This window comes from Loa loa (genome assembly GCF_000183805.2).
Source record: "Loa loa unplaced genomic scaffold supercont3.453, whole genome shotgun sequence".
In the NCBI taxonomy this organism is placed as follows: domain Eukaryota; kingdom Metazoa; phylum Nematoda; class Chromadorea; order Rhabditida; family Onchocercidae; genus Loa; species Loa loa.
In genome coordinates, this window is record NW_018108633.1 from 16786 (window position 1) to 36969 (window position 20184).

General features: G+C 33.2%; 3 protein-coding genes across 3 annotated transcripts in view; 2 read left to right on the plus strand and 1 right to left on the minus strand.

The window, feature by feature from the left end:
- Nucleotides 1-583: 583 nt before the first annotated feature.
- Nucleotides 584-6593, plus strand: LOAG_05551 (hypothetical protein; the record flags this gene model as incomplete). The annotated part of the gene is made up of 12 exons (XM_020446891.1): nucleotides 584-835; nucleotides 1268-1542; nucleotides 1907-2174; nucleotides 2752-2853; nucleotides 3213-3580; nucleotides 3795-3969; nucleotides 4328-4468; nucleotides 5052-5201; nucleotides 5454-5600; nucleotides 5784-5885; nucleotides 6050-6211; nucleotides 6447-6593. 12 exons carry the CDS (start codon nucleotides 584-586, stop codon nucleotides 6462-6464), a joined length of 2160 nt encoding a protein of 719 aa, XP_020302818.1. The 3' UTR covers nucleotides 6465-6593.
- A 797-nt stretch (nucleotides 6594-7390) lies between these two features.
- Nucleotides 7391-18333, minus strand: LOAG_05552 (hypothetical protein; the record flags this gene model as incomplete). The annotated part of the gene is made up of 25 exons (XM_003141089.2): nucleotides 7391-7598; nucleotides 7893-8141; nucleotides 8355-8523; nucleotides 8817-8929; nucleotides 9240-9355; nucleotides 9757-9919; nucleotides 10398-10526; nucleotides 10630-10715; nucleotides 11072-11193; nucleotides 11419-11552; nucleotides 12054-12273; nucleotides 12497-12637; nucleotides 12980-13108; nucleotides 13283-13431; nucleotides 13594-13815; nucleotides 14202-14318; nucleotides 14618-14773; nucleotides 14934-15008; nucleotides 15137-15271; nucleotides 15659-15871; nucleotides 16387-16555; nucleotides 16738-16886; nucleotides 17164-17307; nucleotides 17593-17669; nucleotides 18225-18333. 25 exons carry the CDS (start codon nucleotides 18331-18333, stop codon nucleotides 7404-7406), a joined length of 3681 nt encoding a protein of 1226 aa, XP_003141137.1. The 3' UTR covers nucleotides 7391-7403.
- A 983-nt stretch (nucleotides 18334-19316) lies between these two features.
- LOAG_18701 (CBR-ERS-1 protein) overlaps nucleotides 19317-20184 on the plus strand; it is a gene marked incomplete at its 3' end in the record, with an annotated part of 7538 nt that continues 6670 nt past the window's right edge. Inside the window, exon 1 of the mRNA XM_020451364.1 lies at nucleotides 19317-19489. Within this exon, the coding sequence (XP_020304857.1) occupies nucleotides 19334-19489 (156 nt within the window). The 5' untranslated portion in view covers nucleotides 19317-19333. The remainder of the gene's footprint in view (nucleotides 19490-20184) is intronic.

A 20184-nucleotide genomic window follows, 5' to 3' on the forward strand; every position in this document is an offset into this window, starting at 1 on the left:
GGGCGAGGAAATTGAGCTGTAAAAAGAACTGAGCTATTTAAGTTATTTAACCTTTGACCTCAGCAGAAAGCGACGAAATAACATAGTTGATGAAGAGGATGTGATAGATTGGTAAAGTTTGCAAAAACAAACTCATTATTGGCTGTGTTAGATATTGAGAGAGTTGATGGAAAGATATGCTTTATAATTTATGACAGTATGTTTGAGAAAAGTGAAGAGAGTGTGCAATTATAGGGAGACGATTGGGATTGACAAGAATTTGCGAAATATAACATTATGAAAGGTTTAAGTGATGGTAGTGAAAAATGCAAATTTGATCCGTTTACAGGTATGTTAAGTACCGGTTAGGTGGGAAGAAGTAATGAAGTTCTGATGAAGATGGTTTTTTTTTTCATTGAAATGAGTTTGAATTCAGTAGTATATCTGTTCCGGTCGCAGGAAATATGTGCCATATTTTTCCGGATTGAGATAAAACGGAATTATATTAATTACGTCAAATCCTACGTCAAATTTCGTTTCTTTTTTTGTCGTTTTTGACTGGTCACTTTCAATCTTTCGTTATTAAATTTTTCATTTGCAGCAAATGCATCATACGGATCATTTGGAATCATTGCAACAATCATTAGGATGGAAGAGGAAATCATGTGAAGGTCAGGAATGGGAAGGTGAAGATTTTGGACCGGTCATCTGGCAAGAATTATCGAACATGCGTCGTAATTCGGTTATTCTATTCAATAGTGAACTTTATCCGACTAAAATATCCGAATGGTCATTACGAGCGGAACCAAGAAGAGATAATAAGTATTACATCTGTGTATTATGCAGAAGGCTTCAGGTTTTAATTTTCACTTTAAGCCTTTTTATGTATTATACAGATATTTAAGTGATAGGATAATGTAAATTGTTTGATCATTCAGTGTAACTTATCACTTATAATCAGTTAATCAATGTTACACGTCTCTCTATCTATCATACAAATGACTTTAGATTAGCTGTCTGTTAGAAGTTTCATGTAAGCTATAGAATTATACAGTGTAATACGTATGTAATAACACATTCATTATATAATATGTTCCTTGTTTTTATTTTTTTTTATTTTGTTTAATATGAGATAAGTAATTTTCAGATATTATTTATTCGGAATTACTTTAAGTCATAATTCTCATTGTTAGTAGCATTTGGTTTGTATATTATTGCTAGCGAATTCAATTCGTTCATTTTTTAGTTTGTAGAAGTTTAATTGTATTATCTCAATATCTGTTTGTAGGATCGTGGTAAACGTTTAATACCACCGGTAAAATTTGGTCCACCGGCTCGTATTTTGGTTCGTAATGGACGTTTTTTGACTCATCCCGACTATCCTCGTACACCTCATATATGTGGATTCGGTGATAATCCAATGTCTGATCGTGCAGTTGTCCTTGCACGACGTGCAATGATTCGTGCACGAACAGAAATTAGTGAAGATGGCATGACACCACGAGAAAAAATCGATCAAGTTTTAATCAGTTTTAGGGAGGATGAAAAATATTCAAATTTAAGGTATCATTTGGAACGATCCAACTGAATGGCATTTGAGGAAATCATTAAATTATTTTAATATTTTTGAAAAGTTTTATACAATTTTATCTCTTTTTGATGTACCCATGTAAGGAACCATTTCTTATGCTCGTCTCTTTCTTTATGATAAATATTAAAATAAAAAAAGTGTGAGCTAGAAATTAGCATTAAAAATACCGAAAAATTAAAAAGGCCGGATTTATTTGGTACATGATCGATTTTTTCTGTGAGAATGATTGTATTACATATATCATAGTTCAGGTAGGGATGATATTTGCTGTAGCTTGTTCAGATTAAGAATCAGCAATATGTGACGAAAATTTTCATTGTGATAAAATATTTATAGTGCTGAAGAAATCGAACAAATGGAAAATATGGTATTGGGACGTATACATGGACGTATGTGGTCAGAATCGAGCTCTGTACGATCACTATACATTAATCGCCGTAAACTAATAACTGCTGATCACAACAGCAAACCACGTAAAGTTTACGAATGTCCAATGGTGGATTGTGATTTTTTGACATTTGCATCTGGTATGATCGACATTCACATTAACGAAAAGCATCGTGTTGTGAATGATTCCAGTACAGTTGATTTAGCAACTTTTGAGGTGAACAACTCAACTTGTGATTACTTGAAGAATTGAAAATGAGTTTTTATTTGTGCTTTATTTTAGGAGAATGCTAGTAATTTCCAAAATTGAGGTACTTAAACAGGCATAAATTAGTTTATCTCCTAACTGACTTGATTTACGTGTGTAAATGAGCGAAAGATGGAATGATATCAGCAGAGAAAATCGACTAAGTTTGAGTTTTAATTAGGTTTAAGAAGAATGAAAAGTACTCAAATTTAGGGTACTATTTTAAAGCCAATTAAGTAATATTTAAGAAAATTATCAATCATTTCAGTATTTTTAAAAAACTCCTTCTAAATGTATAATTACATGAGTAAGCATTTTCTTACTAAGCTGACATTTTCTTTTTTTATTGGCAATGTATTGTACGACTGAGATCATAAAATCGGTCTCAAAAGATTAGACGAACATTCGTGTTGTAACGTTTGATATTACTGACTAAAAATTACATTGATTTAAATTAGTTTACTTCTAACTAGCATTGGAATTTTCTTGATGTCGTCTCTTATTCCTGTTATGGATCACATTCTTTCGTCATTTTGGAGGTTTTAAGGCAGAATACTTGGTTTCCACAGAAAGAAACAATGATGGAAGTGTATCGAATCTGTCCGTCGAAATTCCGACAGAAAGTACTTCGGTTTACTCAACTGCGCAGGTTAATAAATACCGGAAATACTATTTAAAAAAAGGAAAAAACTTATTAAAAAAAATAGGTACTTATGATTAATGAAAATGGGCTTTAATTCAAATCAGTTTCGAGATTTTCTCCCTGGCAGAAGTTTTTTTTTCTTTTTCTTTTTTTTTTTTGTAAGACTATATGTCAAGACTATATGTTTTTTTACATTACCCATTGCAGATAACTGTCAGTTTTCTGTCACCTGATTATTGCCTTTGTTTTGAAGTTTTACAGTCTTAAAGTTGTTCTCTGTCCCTTGTTAAACTTGATTGACTGATATTAGCATCGATTTAGCTAATTCTTATTACTTTTTTTCCAAGTGAAAGTAGTATTTTTAGATAGATTTAGAACCAAATCCAGTTTGCGATCCTGAAGGAGATTACGGTCCAGTTGTATACGAAGCCCTTTCTTGCCAACGGCGTAAATCCATCATCTTATTCGAAAGTAGGCGTTTTCCGAATAAAATTTCTGAATGGGCCTTGAAGATGCCAACAAATGATACGACAATGTATTACACATGCGTACTGTGTCGGAAGCTTAAAGATAAAGGTAAACGACAAGAACCACCTGTTCAATATCCTCCTCCGGCTCGAATTGTAGTACGTAACGGACGCTTCATGGTGCATCCAGATTATCCGAAAACACCACATATCTGCGACTTTGAAAATAATCCATTGTCGGATCGACAGTCTGTTTTATCGAGGCGGTAAAAATAAGAGCGCTTTATTTTTCTTTTTTTTAGTGAGGAGGGAGATGTATTTATGTATTTTATGAAGTAAGCTAGCATTCAAATATTATCGGTATTTATATTTAATTTTGAAACTAACACTGACTTCTAAAAAGTTATTTGGAACCTGCTAATTCGTTAGCAGTTTATGTTGTGATATTTTCCTTACATTTTATATTTGAAACTTCTACAGAGTACTGGCTAAAAGACCCGTGAATGAATCGATTTCTGGTGTCGCACTTCAGAAAACTTTGAATTATACCACTAATCAAGATGCGAACTACCAATATATTACAATCGCTCCATCGGAACACTCTTCTTCGAACGTTTATGTAGTTGAGGAACCAGGAACTTGGCCCCAGGATCCGGTAAGTTAAGAAATCTCTTGGACTTCCGGTAGTGCTTTATATTTTTAATTTTATTGTCCTATTATTTCATTCACAGCGTATTGATAATTATTAGAGCGTGCCTTTCGTTATAACAAATTTATTACTAATAAATAAAGTCACTCGTTTAAAATACAAGCTAAGTTTATGTTTCCTAACTATGTTCTGGAGGCGGTAACAGTTTGATAATGTCGAAGCATAAAGGACATATGTTTCCGAAGCATCTGAACTATCTAGATTTTGCTGTATGTTAAGCCGATAAAGGTGGATCTTTCCACTTTATCGTTAATCTAACCAACGAATGAATGAAAGTGAATAAGTTTGCTGTTGTTTTTTTTAGGAAATATCGTTATCCGATGATAGCGATAGCGAGTATGAGGCTCTTTTAAGGCTTGACGCTGACCAAAATATCAATGAAGTCACTTCTGCTACTACTGCTGCCAGTTCTGATATGCCTTGCACTTCTGAAGCTGATTTTACGGTATATATTTCTATCGGTATTTAGAATTTACTAACCTAACTCTTCAGTATTGTAATCTGAGATTTCCTAATATTAGCAAGATCATGTAATAGCTGATTGTCAAGAAGTCTTTACATATGCTGTGGTGACGTTTCATTGTGCTGAGAAGGTGTATAGGTTAACTAGTATCTCTATTTAAATTAGTGACAAAAGCGCTTAAACTTAAGGCATAGTTATGGCTTCATCAAACGTTTTCATTTAAAGAAAAAGAACAACTGCAGATATAAATTAGGTTGGATAAAAACCGTGCTGCTGGAGTGTTAACGTGGTATTTGTAAAGCGGATACTGAAATATAGAAAGATCACTCGAAATTTCAGCAAGAAATATTAGCAGGATGTTCAGAGCATGAACATGCTAATCCCTAATCATAACATAAAGTAATGAATTGAAGCAAAGCATAAGGGTGTTAAATTAGTTTCAACGAAAAAATCGTAAAGATCGCGAGAGTGTTTTGGAAAAAATCCTCGCTATGAAATATATAAGGCAAACATTGCGAAGCAAAAACTAGTATGCTGTTCAGGCGAAACAAAATCGTTGTTTCAGGCAAAGCGAGAAAAACTCTCACAGATTTACAGTTGCTCAATTGTGGGGTGTAATTTCACAGCATCAACATTGGCAGATCTCGACATTCATTTAGGAGAGCATGAGTTACTTGATGAAGAACAGGTCGTACAATATGAAATTTTTGGACAGGTCAGTATTTCAGTTCTGTTCATTTCAGTAAATATTAGAGTGAACAGAAAAATTAAAGTTATCACGGTTTATCACAGCAGTAGAAATTCTTTTTTTTCAAATTATTGGCGCTATTCTTTATCGATCCGATCCGATCTTGATCTATATCATTTCCTAGTCGAGTTAATTTTCGTTGAGTTAATAAGTAACGAGAAGATGATTTCTATTCCGCAATGAAATGATGCAAATCTGTGTTAGCGAATCGTATTTCAGGCCGAAAGTCCATATGGAAGTGCCGAAGCTGTCGAAATCATTGACGAAGTGAGTCTTTCTCAACCATTCAGGAAACGGCGAAAGGTGATATGTTCGGATGGTCATCTTTTATTAGCAGCGGAAGATAACGAAGTTGGATGCAAAGAGGTGTTTCTTTCCACTTTTTGAAGTAAAATTTTCAAATTAGATAGCGCAGGACCAGAATAAATTGTATTCAGTTCTGTTACAGAACTCTGAGTTATATTTATTTGCCATTTCTCTATGCATTGAGCTCAGCTATATCAGAAATGTGTCAGAGAGACCGTCCAGGCTAGCTTCTCGAAATTTCAGGACTGTTTCGAAAAATCAGACTTATCAACCGCTGTGCCGTCAGATGAAGGAATCCAACGAAACCCGGAGGATTTACGAGCCTCTATCCGAAAGCATTTACAGGTAAATCCATCCATGACGAACAGTTCCTCTGTATACATGGATATATGACAAATCTTTTAAATAAGTTTGCTGTAGTATTTTTCGGAGAGCCTTTCGCAGTGATGTCACTTTTCTTCACAATAACAATTTCTTTCTGTTCCTGAATTATCTGAAATTTTTCGTAGGATATTGAGCGCTCATTGGAAAATATTGGAATGATGCAACTTTTGGAGGTTGATGAGTATTTGCTGCGAATACAGCAACAGTTGTGCGATATTCGGTCATCTAATGTGCAGTATTTCCACGATACTGAAGAATTATTACAAAGCACAGAATCTCCACAGAATGTTGGTTCATTTTTCCATTATAGCAGTCAGTCAGCTGTTACTCTTAGATTTTGTGTGACAGTTGCTAAGATATCAGTGAAATTAAATTGATCAAATTTCAAATCTATTGAGACTTTGCTTTATCTTTCAGGTCAGCGTAAATATAAGCATATGATACTGATTTTACAAATGCTAGGGAACTGTATGTTTATTGCTCTTTATTTCACCTTTATTGACTTTTCTTTGATTTTTTCAGGAAGAAAATCATCGTTAGTTTTGATAGTTCAGCGAATTGCAACGTTTTGAATATGCTGATGTATGATATCTTTGCGATGTATAAATGTTTAAACTTTAAATAACGGATTTAAACTTTAAACAGTAAAAATTTCAAATAATAAAATCCTTGCTGTCTTGTGTTTTAATTCCCGCAAGAGCAACTAATTCATTCCCTTGGTATTTTGTTATATATATATATATATATTTGGATCCAGGATCCAAAAAGAAGCAATCCCATCAAGTAAATACCACGGAATGATCCTTTTAAAAATAGGATACAACTCCTGACAGTAGTTCTACCGAAATACATAAATTCCTTCGCTATTTCAACATGATAATATTTATTAAGATGCTTCCAAAAGCACTTGAATGCAGAAACATTCGAGAACGATGTTTTATCGATCATTGAAACAGAAACAAATCCTTATGTACATGAATTCCATAACAAATTATATGAGCATGATTTGATTGTTCTAGCAAAAGGAAAATAATTTGACACGAAATGCTCTCCACACAAATTAATTAATAATACCTTTGTTGATGGAATGATAATGCGATGAGATAACATAGCAATTAATAGCATATGAAGTGCATAAACACGCATATGTAATTTGCTGAAATATCAAAAAACAACATATAGAAAATGGGATGATGAAAGGACGGGAGTTGAGAGTAACAAGAAATTGAAATTAAGAAAATAAATTTCCTCACGAGATTAGGGTTTAAACAACAAAGCCATGAATGAAGTAGAGACATAAGTTATGTAGGACATCGCGAACCTCTTTCAAGTTTCCGATAGATAAAAGAAGATATATCACTACTGATAAACTGGAAACGTGGATATGATATATCAGCAGGTTCGCGGAACGTATGTCAACGTCGTATTATTTACACAGGTAGCACAAACTGCAGCCCATTATAAATTGCAGGAGGCAACTTATTCAGCATACGAATCAAATTGCGGCTGTTTGTACGGAGTGAGATCAAGTGTTAGCATTCCGGAAACGGTATAACTGGATGGATGCGGGTAAATACCGATGATGGCATCAGCTTTATTATAAAATTCCTCTTTTAACGATATGACAATTAACTGCATGTCAACGCGAGCACGCTCACAGATGAAATTAGCGACCTGAAATATGCTATGTAACAAATTCATAGTTTGCTAGGAATAAAATTATATTGAAGCAGACAAAGCAAGTATCGAAAACTCAGCTAATAAAACCTTCTAACCATATTTTTACAGCAAAATCTTTCTCTTAGCTTACAACTGTCTCCTGTAAAATCATTCGAACGATAAAACCATAATGACATATGAGAGCACGATTTAAAGAAATGTCGATAATGTGATTGGATGGAATGTTTCTAGCATTTCCGAACATAATCCACAACTTCTCGACTAATACACTCTTTCAGAAAATCACACCTTGCCAATATTAGTATTATCCAATGCAGCATCAACTTCATCCAAGATGAAAAACGGTGATGGACTACGAGCATGAATAGCGAAAAGTAACGCTAACGCTGCAACAGTCTTTTCACCACCACTCAAGTTATCCATTGGTCGAAAACGTTTACCAGGTGCTACGCAGTTATATGCAATACCTTCAAGATATGGTTCTTCCATATTTTCTTCGCCAAGGAACGCTTGTGCACTCTCATTACGACTGAGTTTCTAAAAAATGGAAATTAGGCAAAAAAAAAAAAGAAAAAAACAAGAAAGAAGAGAAAAATATAAAATCCAAAAGATTTGGATTCCAAAACATTGATTGATCATAACTTGTGAAATTCCTGAGATTTCGAAACTTTATTTCGAAAGTAATCCACCTTATTACTGCTAGAGAGCAAAAGAATTGTAATTTTGTAAACTACAAATAAATAAATTAACCTTGTAAATATCATCAATTTTCTGCGAAACAGGTTCGAAACATTCGTGAAATCGATGGTAACGATCAGTTTTGACTTTTTCAAATAACAGACGAATCTTCCGCGCTTTTTTTCTAGCCAATTCGCATTCTTCTGTTGTTTCGGCCTCCTTCTCTTTCACTATTTCCATTCTACAAAATGGTACAATGACAATTCAAGCAAAAATCAAAACCTAAACTGTAGATAACATCAGCAGTTAATTCATGCCAAAATCAATACGCCCGACATATAAGTATTATTGTAAAGCTATTTTAAGAGAGAATTAAGTCCAATATACGTTAAATTGGTAAATTATGGAAAGTAAAGAAAGCATATGTGCTTGCCTATACCATCAAATAATATAAAAGTGAGACAAATGTCCAGCAAATTTATGTATGAATTTTGGAACAATGCTGGAAGCTGTATTAATACTAGTTTTACCAACCTTTCCTTCGCTTTCAAATTCGGTGCACTGATCCGTGAAATTTTTGCTTGTGAATCACTAACTTCTTTGTTCAGTTTATCAAGTGCTTTCTTCACTTCCTCATCATTATCGTACTGAAATCAGTATTCTTAAAATCCCTCCAAAAAACCCCAAATTTCGTGTATCCTTTCATCTTTGCTTCACCCCATTTTCCCTATATTCCTCCTATCCTTCTTATTATTTGTTTTCAGCAACTACTCACTGAATGACTCAATTTTCATTTTCATTTCTTCGAACTCAATTTTCATTTTTATTTTTATTTTATTTCTTCGGAAATGACAGTTTTTCGAGACAGCAACTTAATGAACAATTTTGATGATAATATAAGAATTCCTGAAAATCCATAAAACAACTATGACGATGCAAATATTTCAGATTACATACCTCTCTCAGATTAATTGGGAGTGTTCGATAATCCAGCTGTATTTGTGCTTCACGATCCATCTGTTCGTGTGAGAGTTGCTGTGAATCACTTACACTTACACTTCCACCTGTAGTACCTGAAGAAGAAAATAATTTCATGATTATGCTTCGTATTTAGAACAACACAAGTATAAAACTACAATTTTAATTTCATTTCGGCATCTGTCAGCAGAACCGGATAAAAAGCAGCTGCTGATTGGCTTTGCATGTTTTCATTTTTTTACGACAAACTTCTATTTTGATCAGACAAATATTACCCCTAATAGCTTCTGGTCGCACAAAGAGTTTAGTATATATTGCTTCAAAAGCAATGATACAATATGGTAACAACCAATAGGACACAATTCTACGCCATTTTGGCTATTTACGGATACACTCAGAAAGCTCTCAATATCAGCTTTGCAATTCCCTTTAAATTCGCTAGTTGGACTATCGGTAGTTGAATAGTCCAGTTACTGAAAATTGAAAAAAAAAATACTTGAGGGGATAGTATCATCGATTTCAATATCAGCAAGCGATCCTCGAAGCAGTGGCAATTTGATACCATTCATTTTACATTGATGTAACAATGAATGACGCTGATGACGCCGTCTCAAAATGGTTTGCTCCAATGTTGCAGCTGTTTTCTCTGCTGCAGCTACCTGCAGAATAAATGCAGTAGAACTTTAAATGCATTAATAGTTGATCTCATCTCAAAATTACTCACTACCAAAGGCAGTAAAATAATTTCTGGAAGAACAAGAATTTCATATTTATTACTACTAAAACTGCTACGTGGCGATGATAATAAATTAATTCCTGATTTTAAATCATCAACTATTTCTACCGATAATTATTTCTACCCGCAACAGCAACTAATCTTATGAGCAATCGGTTGTATCTTAGCTAGTAAGTATGAATTGATATTAATAACAAATATAAAGCACAATTTGATATTAATTGATATTAATAACAAATATAAAGCAAATATAAAGCACAATTTCATCTTACCTATAACTATATGTCAAAAATAATAAAAAACAGCCCTAACCAGTGAATATTTTTTCTTTCTTCTTCTGGACCAATTCAAATCTAAATGATTTATTAGTCATAAGAGCAAAGTGAATTTGGAACGATTACTTCACGAGCAGCTTGTTGCGCAGCTTTTTTAAGTACGCTTATTTCAGCATCACTATCTTCGACCAATGCTTTTTTTGAAACAATTGCCATTTTCATTTGTTCCAATTCCGCCTCCAATTTCTTTAGCGTCTAAAAATGGGCATGACTTTTGCAGTGTCAACAGGATAGAAATATTAAAATCATACAAAATATGCTAGTAATCAGAAAAGTACTACCGAACAAAAACTATTACCTTATGTTCCTCCTCTTCTTTCTTTTTTAAACCTTCAATTTCTTTCGCTAAGCGTTTTACTTTTTCCGCTTCTTGCTTTTCTTTTACTGAAATAGAATTACATCTCATCCTAGACATATTATTAATAGAACACTCAAATGTAAGTAACTTGAAACCTATTTCTGCAAAAAAGAAGTTCCAAATAAACGAAGTTCAAAAACGAAGTTTCGAATTGTGATTTCATAAATCTAGAACAGTACTATTTTATCCAAAGTAAATAAATTATCACACCGTAAAACCGAATAATTTTAGTGGTGCCACTATTCAACAATTTTCACAAGCATCAACATTCACTGAAGAATAACTACAAAAAAAACTTTTCTATAAATGCATTAATGTTTCATCAGAATCATTCACTTATGTTACCATTATAAGATAGTGAAGGAAAAAAGCAAAAGCTTACATCGCTTATCCTCTGATTTTAAATAGTCCAATTCATTCCGCAAGCGATCCAGTTCATTATCAAATTTCTTCAATTGGTCTTGCATTTCTTCATGAAAACGCATTTCACGCTGTTCATACTGACTTGAAAAAAAATAAGAAACTTATTTAGAATTCTTTATCCGAAAGAATATGCAAATTCTTATTAGGCAACGCAAGTACAACTAAAAGAAAAGTAAAAGGGAGAAAAATAAGGCAAACAACCATCAAGGAAAACTGGGATCCATACCGTATGTTGGGATACTAAGGTAAAATATGCAAGGTGTACATATCAAAGAAGGGATAAAAGATATAGCTGGTTAACCATACCGAATATCTTTGATGTTTATACGCTGGCAAAATTCGCGGAATACTTCATCGGTAATAACATTTCGTTTGTGTTGTAATTTTTCAATTTGTACAACTCGTTCTGCCATTCTTTGTTCAATTTCATCTATTCGTGGCTAAAATTTTGCTTAAATCAGTTGCCATCATTAACCAGTAAAATATCGATTTACTTCTTGCCAAAAATACTTGAAAGATGCTTCCAGCAATGTTCCCACCAACTGCTCATAACACGTTATTTAATATTTATTTCTATTCACTTAAAGAGGAGGTAGAAACATATGGTAAGGTGAAAAAGAATTCTACATGAAATTCGTAACGTTTTCTCTTTCATAAGTTAAGTTAATGTTATCCTTCAATAAAGCTATTTGTTTAAAATAAGACTAAAGATGAAAAGATTATCATCTTCATCGATACACTTCATCAAACATGAAAGTTGAGTCGCCGATTCAAGACAGGAAATAGAATCGGTATTTACCAGTAGAAAAATTGAGAAAAAAGGAATCAATGGAAACAGAGGAACAAGCTATTCATATTAAATTCACACTCAATGCAACGTGAGCCAACTGACCATTATAACGGTCAGCTCAAATCAGCCGTCAATTTTAAATTGTACCCACCTGTATAAGTGAAAGTTCACTGTTGAGAGTTTCGAGATCTTGTTCAAGCTTTTTAAGTGTTTGACTCGTTATTTTCGTATGTTCATTTCGCGTACTTTTGAGACGATTTTCAAGATGAATCAACTGATTTCGTTTCATTTCCACATCAAGTTCCTTCTTACGTGTTCGATGTAATTGCTGAAGCTCATCTTGCAATTTCACCCGATTCTCTTTCAGTTTTCTGCAAATATTTTTTTCCATTTTTTTATCGGATGAAAACTTGGATTAAAAATACGACTATTCATCGTCATTTAACCAAATAAAAATGCTACATTCCCTGGATTTCGTCTAATAGAAAGATTTAACACAAGAATTATATGAATTTTGAAATAGAGTGAAAACAACTAAAAAAACATTTTTGCCCAACTAGAGATCAATTTTTAAAAGAAAAACTGTCGAAAAACCTGATAGCATTTTCGTCCCATTTCTTGGCCCGTTGTCGCAATTCTTGACCACCACCTGATATGATGCCGCTCCTTTCGAATAGTGTTCCGTCTAATGCTACTGCTTTGTATCGATCCGAAGCACTTCCATAAGCTAAATATCTGTAATAAAGGAAAACTATGAAGCCAAATAATTAATGCTATTTATAAATGGTAATGGAAATGCTTTTAGTTGCTTACGACATATAACTTTCCACCTGTCTTAATTTAAGAAAATATTCTTTAAAAAAATTTAAGAGGAACAAAATAGATAGCCGACAAAACGAAATAAAATTTATCAGTCTATCAATTTACATTACCCGCAAATAAGATGTGTAGTAGTCTGGTCTCTTCACAACAACAACTCAATCGGATAAGTATGAATATAAGATTCACTAAACAATCCCAATATCGAAATGAAGAGGAAAATTGGGGTCCCGAAAAATTTAATATCCCTATAATTACTTTGCATCTTCAGGTGTTTCGCAGACAAGCGCGTTGCCACACGCAAATTGAAGAGCTTTCCGTGCGACTGGATTATTACACTGTATAACATCAAAAACCAACTTTACGCCTCGTGGATCAGTCAGTTCTCTGAAATTCAAGTGCTGAATGTATTATGATGTCTTCTATTATATTCTTTATTGATGGACATAAGAAAGGACGCATAAGATGTAAACGGCAGAAAGTTTACATTTGATTAACATTTACATCAACTTGTTATACTACCAATGATTATATTCATACTGAAAAAGAAAGTTTTCGTACCGCAATTTTTCTTTGATTGGATGAACATCAAGAACTGATAAAGGAAGGAAAGTTTCGGGTGCGAGACGTTGTTCTTTCAAATAAACGATACTTTCTCGAGCTGTTTCATCTGTGTCACAGACAATGGACATCATATTTTTAGCTAATACCTGCAATAATCTTTGAAATCTATTAAAATCAAATTGTTTTGTGACAATAATCTGAGAATAACCAAATTAAAAAAAAACTATCTTCGATTTCAGTTTAGAAACGTCTATCTTTTATATTCCCAATGGGTTTATATTTTAATAATTGGTTGTAAAAAATTAAACCTTGGTAATAGCAATCTGAAACCGTCGATGAGACGGTTGGCAGAGGTCAACTAATCGACCATAGACACGATCCGGAAAGATACGCTTTAAATTTTCGATGGTTTCATTCCGTTTCCTATTCCGCTCTGATTCTGCTGTGTCACCATGTGCTTCCGACAGTTGTCTTGAAACACTATTTAATTCCGTTGTTACCTTCTCCAAACGTTCTTTTGATTCACGCACCTGCAAACAATTTCCGATTCATATAATCTTAAGATCACTGACGGAATCACTGAAGAATGAATTAAATTTCTGGCAGAGTCAAAAACGGGCTATACTGTATACTAATACACATTAAAAAATCTAAGGAAAGAAGCGAAAATTCGGCTAAAAATATATGGGACTCGCAAATCCAAAAATTTTGATATAACTCTCAAACAGTTTTGGTTCCGTGAAGCAATTCACTTACATCCCTAAAACTTTACTTTTATGATTCTCAAAGTGATAGTTGGTCACTTCACTATATTATGTTATCAAGCCTTATTCTAATTTAATTTTCCTATTCTCCTGTCATATTTGAGAAATAATGCAACCGAAGGCAATGAATGCAACAAGATAGAACGGCATACCTGAATCTCAAGGTTTTGCAAATTTTTCTTTTCATCATCAATCAGATTATTCTGTGACACGATGTTTTCTGCAAGCTGTTCTCCCTGACGTGACATACGTTCAATTTCTTGTTCCTTCTAAAAAAGTGCCTTCAATTTCAACAATTTAATTTAGAGATTCTGAGTAAAACAGTTTCTCGTGCATCTCAGATCATATTTACGTACTCCATTGTAGATTTGCAAAGTTATTAAGATATTATAGCATTAAACACTAGGATTCAAAATTAAATTTCCATTGAAAGGAAATTATTTTGCCAACTATTTTGCGAATCCAGTGCAGAGAAAAAGAAAAAAACTTTGCTTTTTCCAAAACATATTTGCATACGAAGTTGCCTTAGCAATGATTATGTCAAAGTAAATTTTATGTTAGAACAAACGTTTTTAACACGATCATTTGCATGAGCCAGACGTCTCTGTTCAAACTGCAAATTGTTCTTTTCAGTTTCTTGTTCTTGCAACAATTTGTTAAGTTCCATGTCTATAACACCGCACCGTTTCGTTGCTTCACCCTTCAGCTCATAGTATTCGTTAATCTTCAATAAAACTATATCAAACATGAATGGAGCATATATACATATATATATATATATTTTTCAACTACCAAGGAATATTTTTTATAACTTGCCTGCTGCAGCTAAATAAACTATTAACTTACACATAATTCACGTTACTGATATGTGAAAAATTAGTTACCTGGGCATCACTTAATTGCATTTCCAATTGTTGTGATTCAGTAGCAAGTTTCGCTTCGCATTCTTGTTTTTTGTTCTCAACGTCTACTAAAAAAAAAAAAAACAAATGATCGGTTACAGAGAGAGTTTATTTAAAATGAATCACTATAATTTGATCTGAGACATCATAATTCCATACTTGAGTTGCTGCTTCAGTGTGACTACATTGGTCTCATGGGCTTCAGCTGCTCGCTGAGCGTTAGAATGTGCTTTATTAGCCATTTCAAGCTTTGCTTTCACATGTACAACTCCCTGCTTAGCAGCAACGTATCGTGGCTTTTGTGTCATTACTTCTTTCTCCTAAAAATGTAGAAATTATGCTTATATATGATATGATATAAAGTAGATATAACACTTTTACAAATCAATACTGTATGTCGAAAACTACCAGTAACTTGGTCAATGTAAATGACTTTCAAATAAACAGAGCATGCCAAATATCAAATGTATTCCTCACAGCATTATCGAAGTCTCTAGAGTATTTTACCTTTGCCGTATTCCTTAACTGTCACTATTGGTACAACAAAGGCAAACTTTTTTGAATCCATAAATATATAGCATAAGTGGTAAGTCAGACCTGGCCACCAATGAAAGATTCCTTATTAAAAGATTGTTGATGTCATTCACGACAAAGAAATTTAAAATCGACTATAGCATTATGTATGTGCATATTCTCAAATAACACACTTTTCCAGATGTTTTGTTTTCCAGTTTGTGAACTTCCTTCAAAACTTTCTTGTGCTCATGTTGCTTCGTTGTCACGGCTGCGTCACATTCTGCTTTTTTACTGGTCAACTCGGCTACTATTTCTTTTTTACGCTTCCAATCGCTTGTCGTTTCATTTGCCATTTTTTCCGCATAAAACAGTTGCAGAAGATACACTTGACGTTGTTTCGATTCCTACAATCCAATACTCTCACGTTTGACAATGGCTATCAACAACCAATGATCCAAAAATTGCTTCTTTAGAAGTCAGCATTATCCCACATATTCGCTCAATGATGGGATCACGAAGATTTTCAGGCCATTCCGTATGACGCAGCGCAATTACTAATCTAAATCCGATTATGTGTAACAGAGGCGATGCAAACAATCAAACTATTCTAAGCCGTTAAGCACCAGCAGTCAGCATTTATTAATTAAAAAGTACCGTTTCCAAAGTTTCCTCACTACACCAAAATATTTGTTAACATCACTCGTCAATTCTAAGGACTATACTACTAATTTTCTTGTTGCCTGGCAAGGTAAACACCTACTTTTATCCTGAACTAACTTTTATAAACAATCTGATGGTAATTCAGAGTCAAGCTATACACGAGGACAAAATATATTATCCAGCAAATGATCCTATATCAGGCAATCATTACGGGACATTGATATTTATGCTAATTATTAAGCATATCGGAAGTGCAAACCAGTTCTTCTTTTAACATCTGATATTTTTCTGCTTCATCCTTTTCCAACTTAGCTTCACGCTTTTCCAGTGCGATTCCGCGTCGCTTATTTAAATTAAATGCTGCTTCTTCTTCCGCCTTCGCCAATTCCGCCTTCAGACGGTCATAATCTGCTTGAAATTCACATGATCTGAAAAATTATGCAGCGACATCAAAATTTTCAACGATGGCAAAAATTATTTACGGCTATATTTAAGAAGTCGCTCATGCTTCGATTAGATGCACTCATAAAAAAAAAGATGAATTTAAAATCATAATTTGAGTTACTTCAGTTTGAAAATTATGCATGCAATACCGAGAAAAAAAACGAACCGTGAAATTTCCTCGAACATTTGCGTTAATTCTCGTGGATTTTTCATTGCAACCTGCTCAACCTGTCCTTGGTACACAAGGAAATTTTTTGCTTTCATGAATACATTTATTTCTTCCAATGCATGACCGTACTGTTGCGGTGTAACAGTCTGTAATTATTTGAGCGAAAGTTATAAGAAAAAAAATAAATAACATATACTCGGTAATAAAGTAAGAGAAAGCACCTAGAATTTTTTTCGTTATACTATGAAAATCTACCGAAAAATATGAATAATGCAGGTAAAAACATACAACTTTAAACATCACAATGAACTGGGAGCAAAAATAATGCAAACAATTACAAGTGAGATGTAGGTCATTTTAAGCAACTTAAGTGATCAAAAAAGTTTTCGGCAAAACAAAGTTAACCGTAACACTATGCAATACCTTGCTATCAACACGATATTCTGAACCAGATCCGGTTACCAAACGTGTAAAAGCACGCATATTTCCATCGTCATCTTCGTAATTCATTGTCACATGGCAACGATTTGCTACTGCTTTACCCACCGGTGCACCGTGTATTAGGTCCTATAAAATTCGTAAAACCAATAAATAATAGTTTAGTAAATTTCTAAAGCAATTATCAAATCATATTATTTTCATACATATATTCACTAAAACTTATCATAGGAGAGAAAGTCAAACAGCACCAATATCTTAATAACTGGATGGAATGCATGATACCATTTGATGATACAAGTCATCAATCTACCATGTAAACCGATCCACTCTACAACCATATATTCAAATTACGATTTCACTAACTGTTAACCGAGTAGTTTTAATTGTTATATAAGACAATATTCTGCTAACATGTAACTTCTTCACTCGTAGATTACTTGCTTTTTCGCCAAGTACAAAACACATTGCATCCATTAAGTTCGATTTACCTAAAATACACTTCATAACGCTTTAACTGCTTGGATAAATTGCATGCAAAACAAATAATGAGCAAAAATAAATCAACAGAGTGACATAAAACACATCAGATCCATCACATCTAAAGTGGATTTGAATCTAAAGTGGATTTGCTAAAGTGGATTTGAATCTAAAGTAGATTTGCTTCAAATATTATCAGTAATGATTCATTTGCTGCATTGAATTATATGAAATAAGTGGTAATAGATTAAAAAAAGACAAAAAGAAATAGCTACCAAAACGTTGCTACACGATGTCAATGCCTAATGAAGGATCACGAAGATAATCAATAACATATGTTTTTAATCTTTTTGCCTTCATTAATCAGGCTGAAAAATTCTTCAGATGGCATTGTAAGCTTACCTTCTGGTAGCCAGTATATCACGAAGACAATAACTGCCAACATAATTGCATGACAGATAAAAAATCAGGTACCAAACTCTTCCCGCAATCGAAATAAGGTCATGTTTTCTACGTAATTATGATATGGAAGTGGTACGAATTATATATTCGATCTATTAAGTTACCTGATCCATTTGGACCAATAATTGCAGTAAATTGCTTGAATGGTCCAACTATTTGATTGCCTTTGTAAGATTTAAAATTTTCCAGTTCCAGTGTATGCAATCGCCCCATTGCTACTGAAAATATAGCATAAAAATTCAAGTCAAAATTATCAACATGATATTAAAATATTTCTATAAATTTATTAAAGACAGCAATATGGAATCTTATATTAAGGATTTCAAAAATCTAAATCCGGAATCGGGATCATCATCATGAGTCATTAAATCCAGTGTTATAAAAATAGGACAAATATGAGATTCAGAATCAGAGATCATGAAATCATGAATTGCAAACCTATCCAAATTTTAGTAAAACATATATCCATTTACTAACCAAATGAAACAACAGCATCTAGTTAATGTATTATTCAAGCACTGTACACTTTAAAATGCTTTCCGTATTCAAAAATTTTCAGCAATTTCGATAATTTTAAATCACTTTTAATACTACCCCTTCATCTACTTTTACTTATCTCATAACTTTCTCAGTCTCTAAAACCTTATTTTCTAGCGCAATATTTCCCACATCTGTTTCCATATATCTTGGTTACACTTAAAAGGAACAATTCACCGAAATGATTTCATCTTCCTAAGATAAACATAGACAAACCACCTAAGGATCTTAAAATCTTCGCATACTAATTAGCCGAAATTAATTGACCCTGATTACCTTACCTAAAGTAAATGCTTTTTTCGAACTGAAAATTTCTGGAAATCAATGGATGCCAACCGTTTCTAAGATCCTAATATAGATTGGAAGATTAAGGTTTAAACCAGAAATGTGAAAAGTTTGCATTTAGCTGAAAATAATGGATAATAAAGTGTTAGTAAACGTTTAATGAACATATAAGTTAGATAAAGTAAATAGACTTTTTATATCGTATTAAAAGAAAATCATTTCATTGTGTATCTGCGTTAAATCTGAACGTTGTGTAGTCACAGTTCAAATTCTTTTGGGTAATTTATTAGTTTATTTCTTAATTGATGTGCTGTAATTGTAAGAAATACTACTTTAATTAGTGCAAATTATAAATTCTCACTAATTTTATTAAAAGGAATAAGAGTGGAAAATGGTGGAAGAATTGAAATGGTTGAATTTATCGGATGATAAAGTGATTGAAACACAAAAAAATGGACCACTTACGGAAAAGTTATCAAAAATTGTTGCTCTTGCTAAAGATGAATTGAAGATTGCTGGACAAGATGATGTAGCTACAAAGCAACAGGTAAAATTTCATATTTTATACTCAACTTTTACAGGCATCTCATATCATACGTTGTGTTATCATTCGATGAAGAGTAATTGAAGAATGAATTTGAAAAATACTATGAATATAGCTCACTTTATTTCTTCTGCATTAATTATATCCTAAATTTTGATGTAGAATTTAGCAGAAAAAAGGAGGAAGGAATTTATTAATTCTTTGATAAATGCTAGGTTTTGTGAAACTTCGGTACTTTAATTTGCATGCCGAATCAACTTAATGAAATAAGTGATGAAAAGATTTTCGACTCATTACAATGTATTATTATGAGCTGATGAATATTTATTGCGTATCTTATTTCCACAAATTATAAAAGACAGGTTTATATGTGTAGCATTAAAAATAAGTGTATGAATTCTTTTTATTTGTCAAATAATTTGTCCGGTGAGATTTAGTTTCATACAGATTTCCCTGTATTTCTTTGCTTGTATACGCAGTCTAATATCGTATAATTATTTAGGGCACATTGCTATACCACGTGGGGACACGTCTGAAATCTCAGTGCCAGCAGCATACTCCACTGGTGGTGCGTCATGTTATGAATGGAAATATTCGAACGGAACCACAACTTGTTGCAGCTATCGAGTATTTGCTTAGTAATGCTGTTAAAGGGATAGATGAAAAGGAATTTCNGGATGCATCCGGTGTGGGTATTG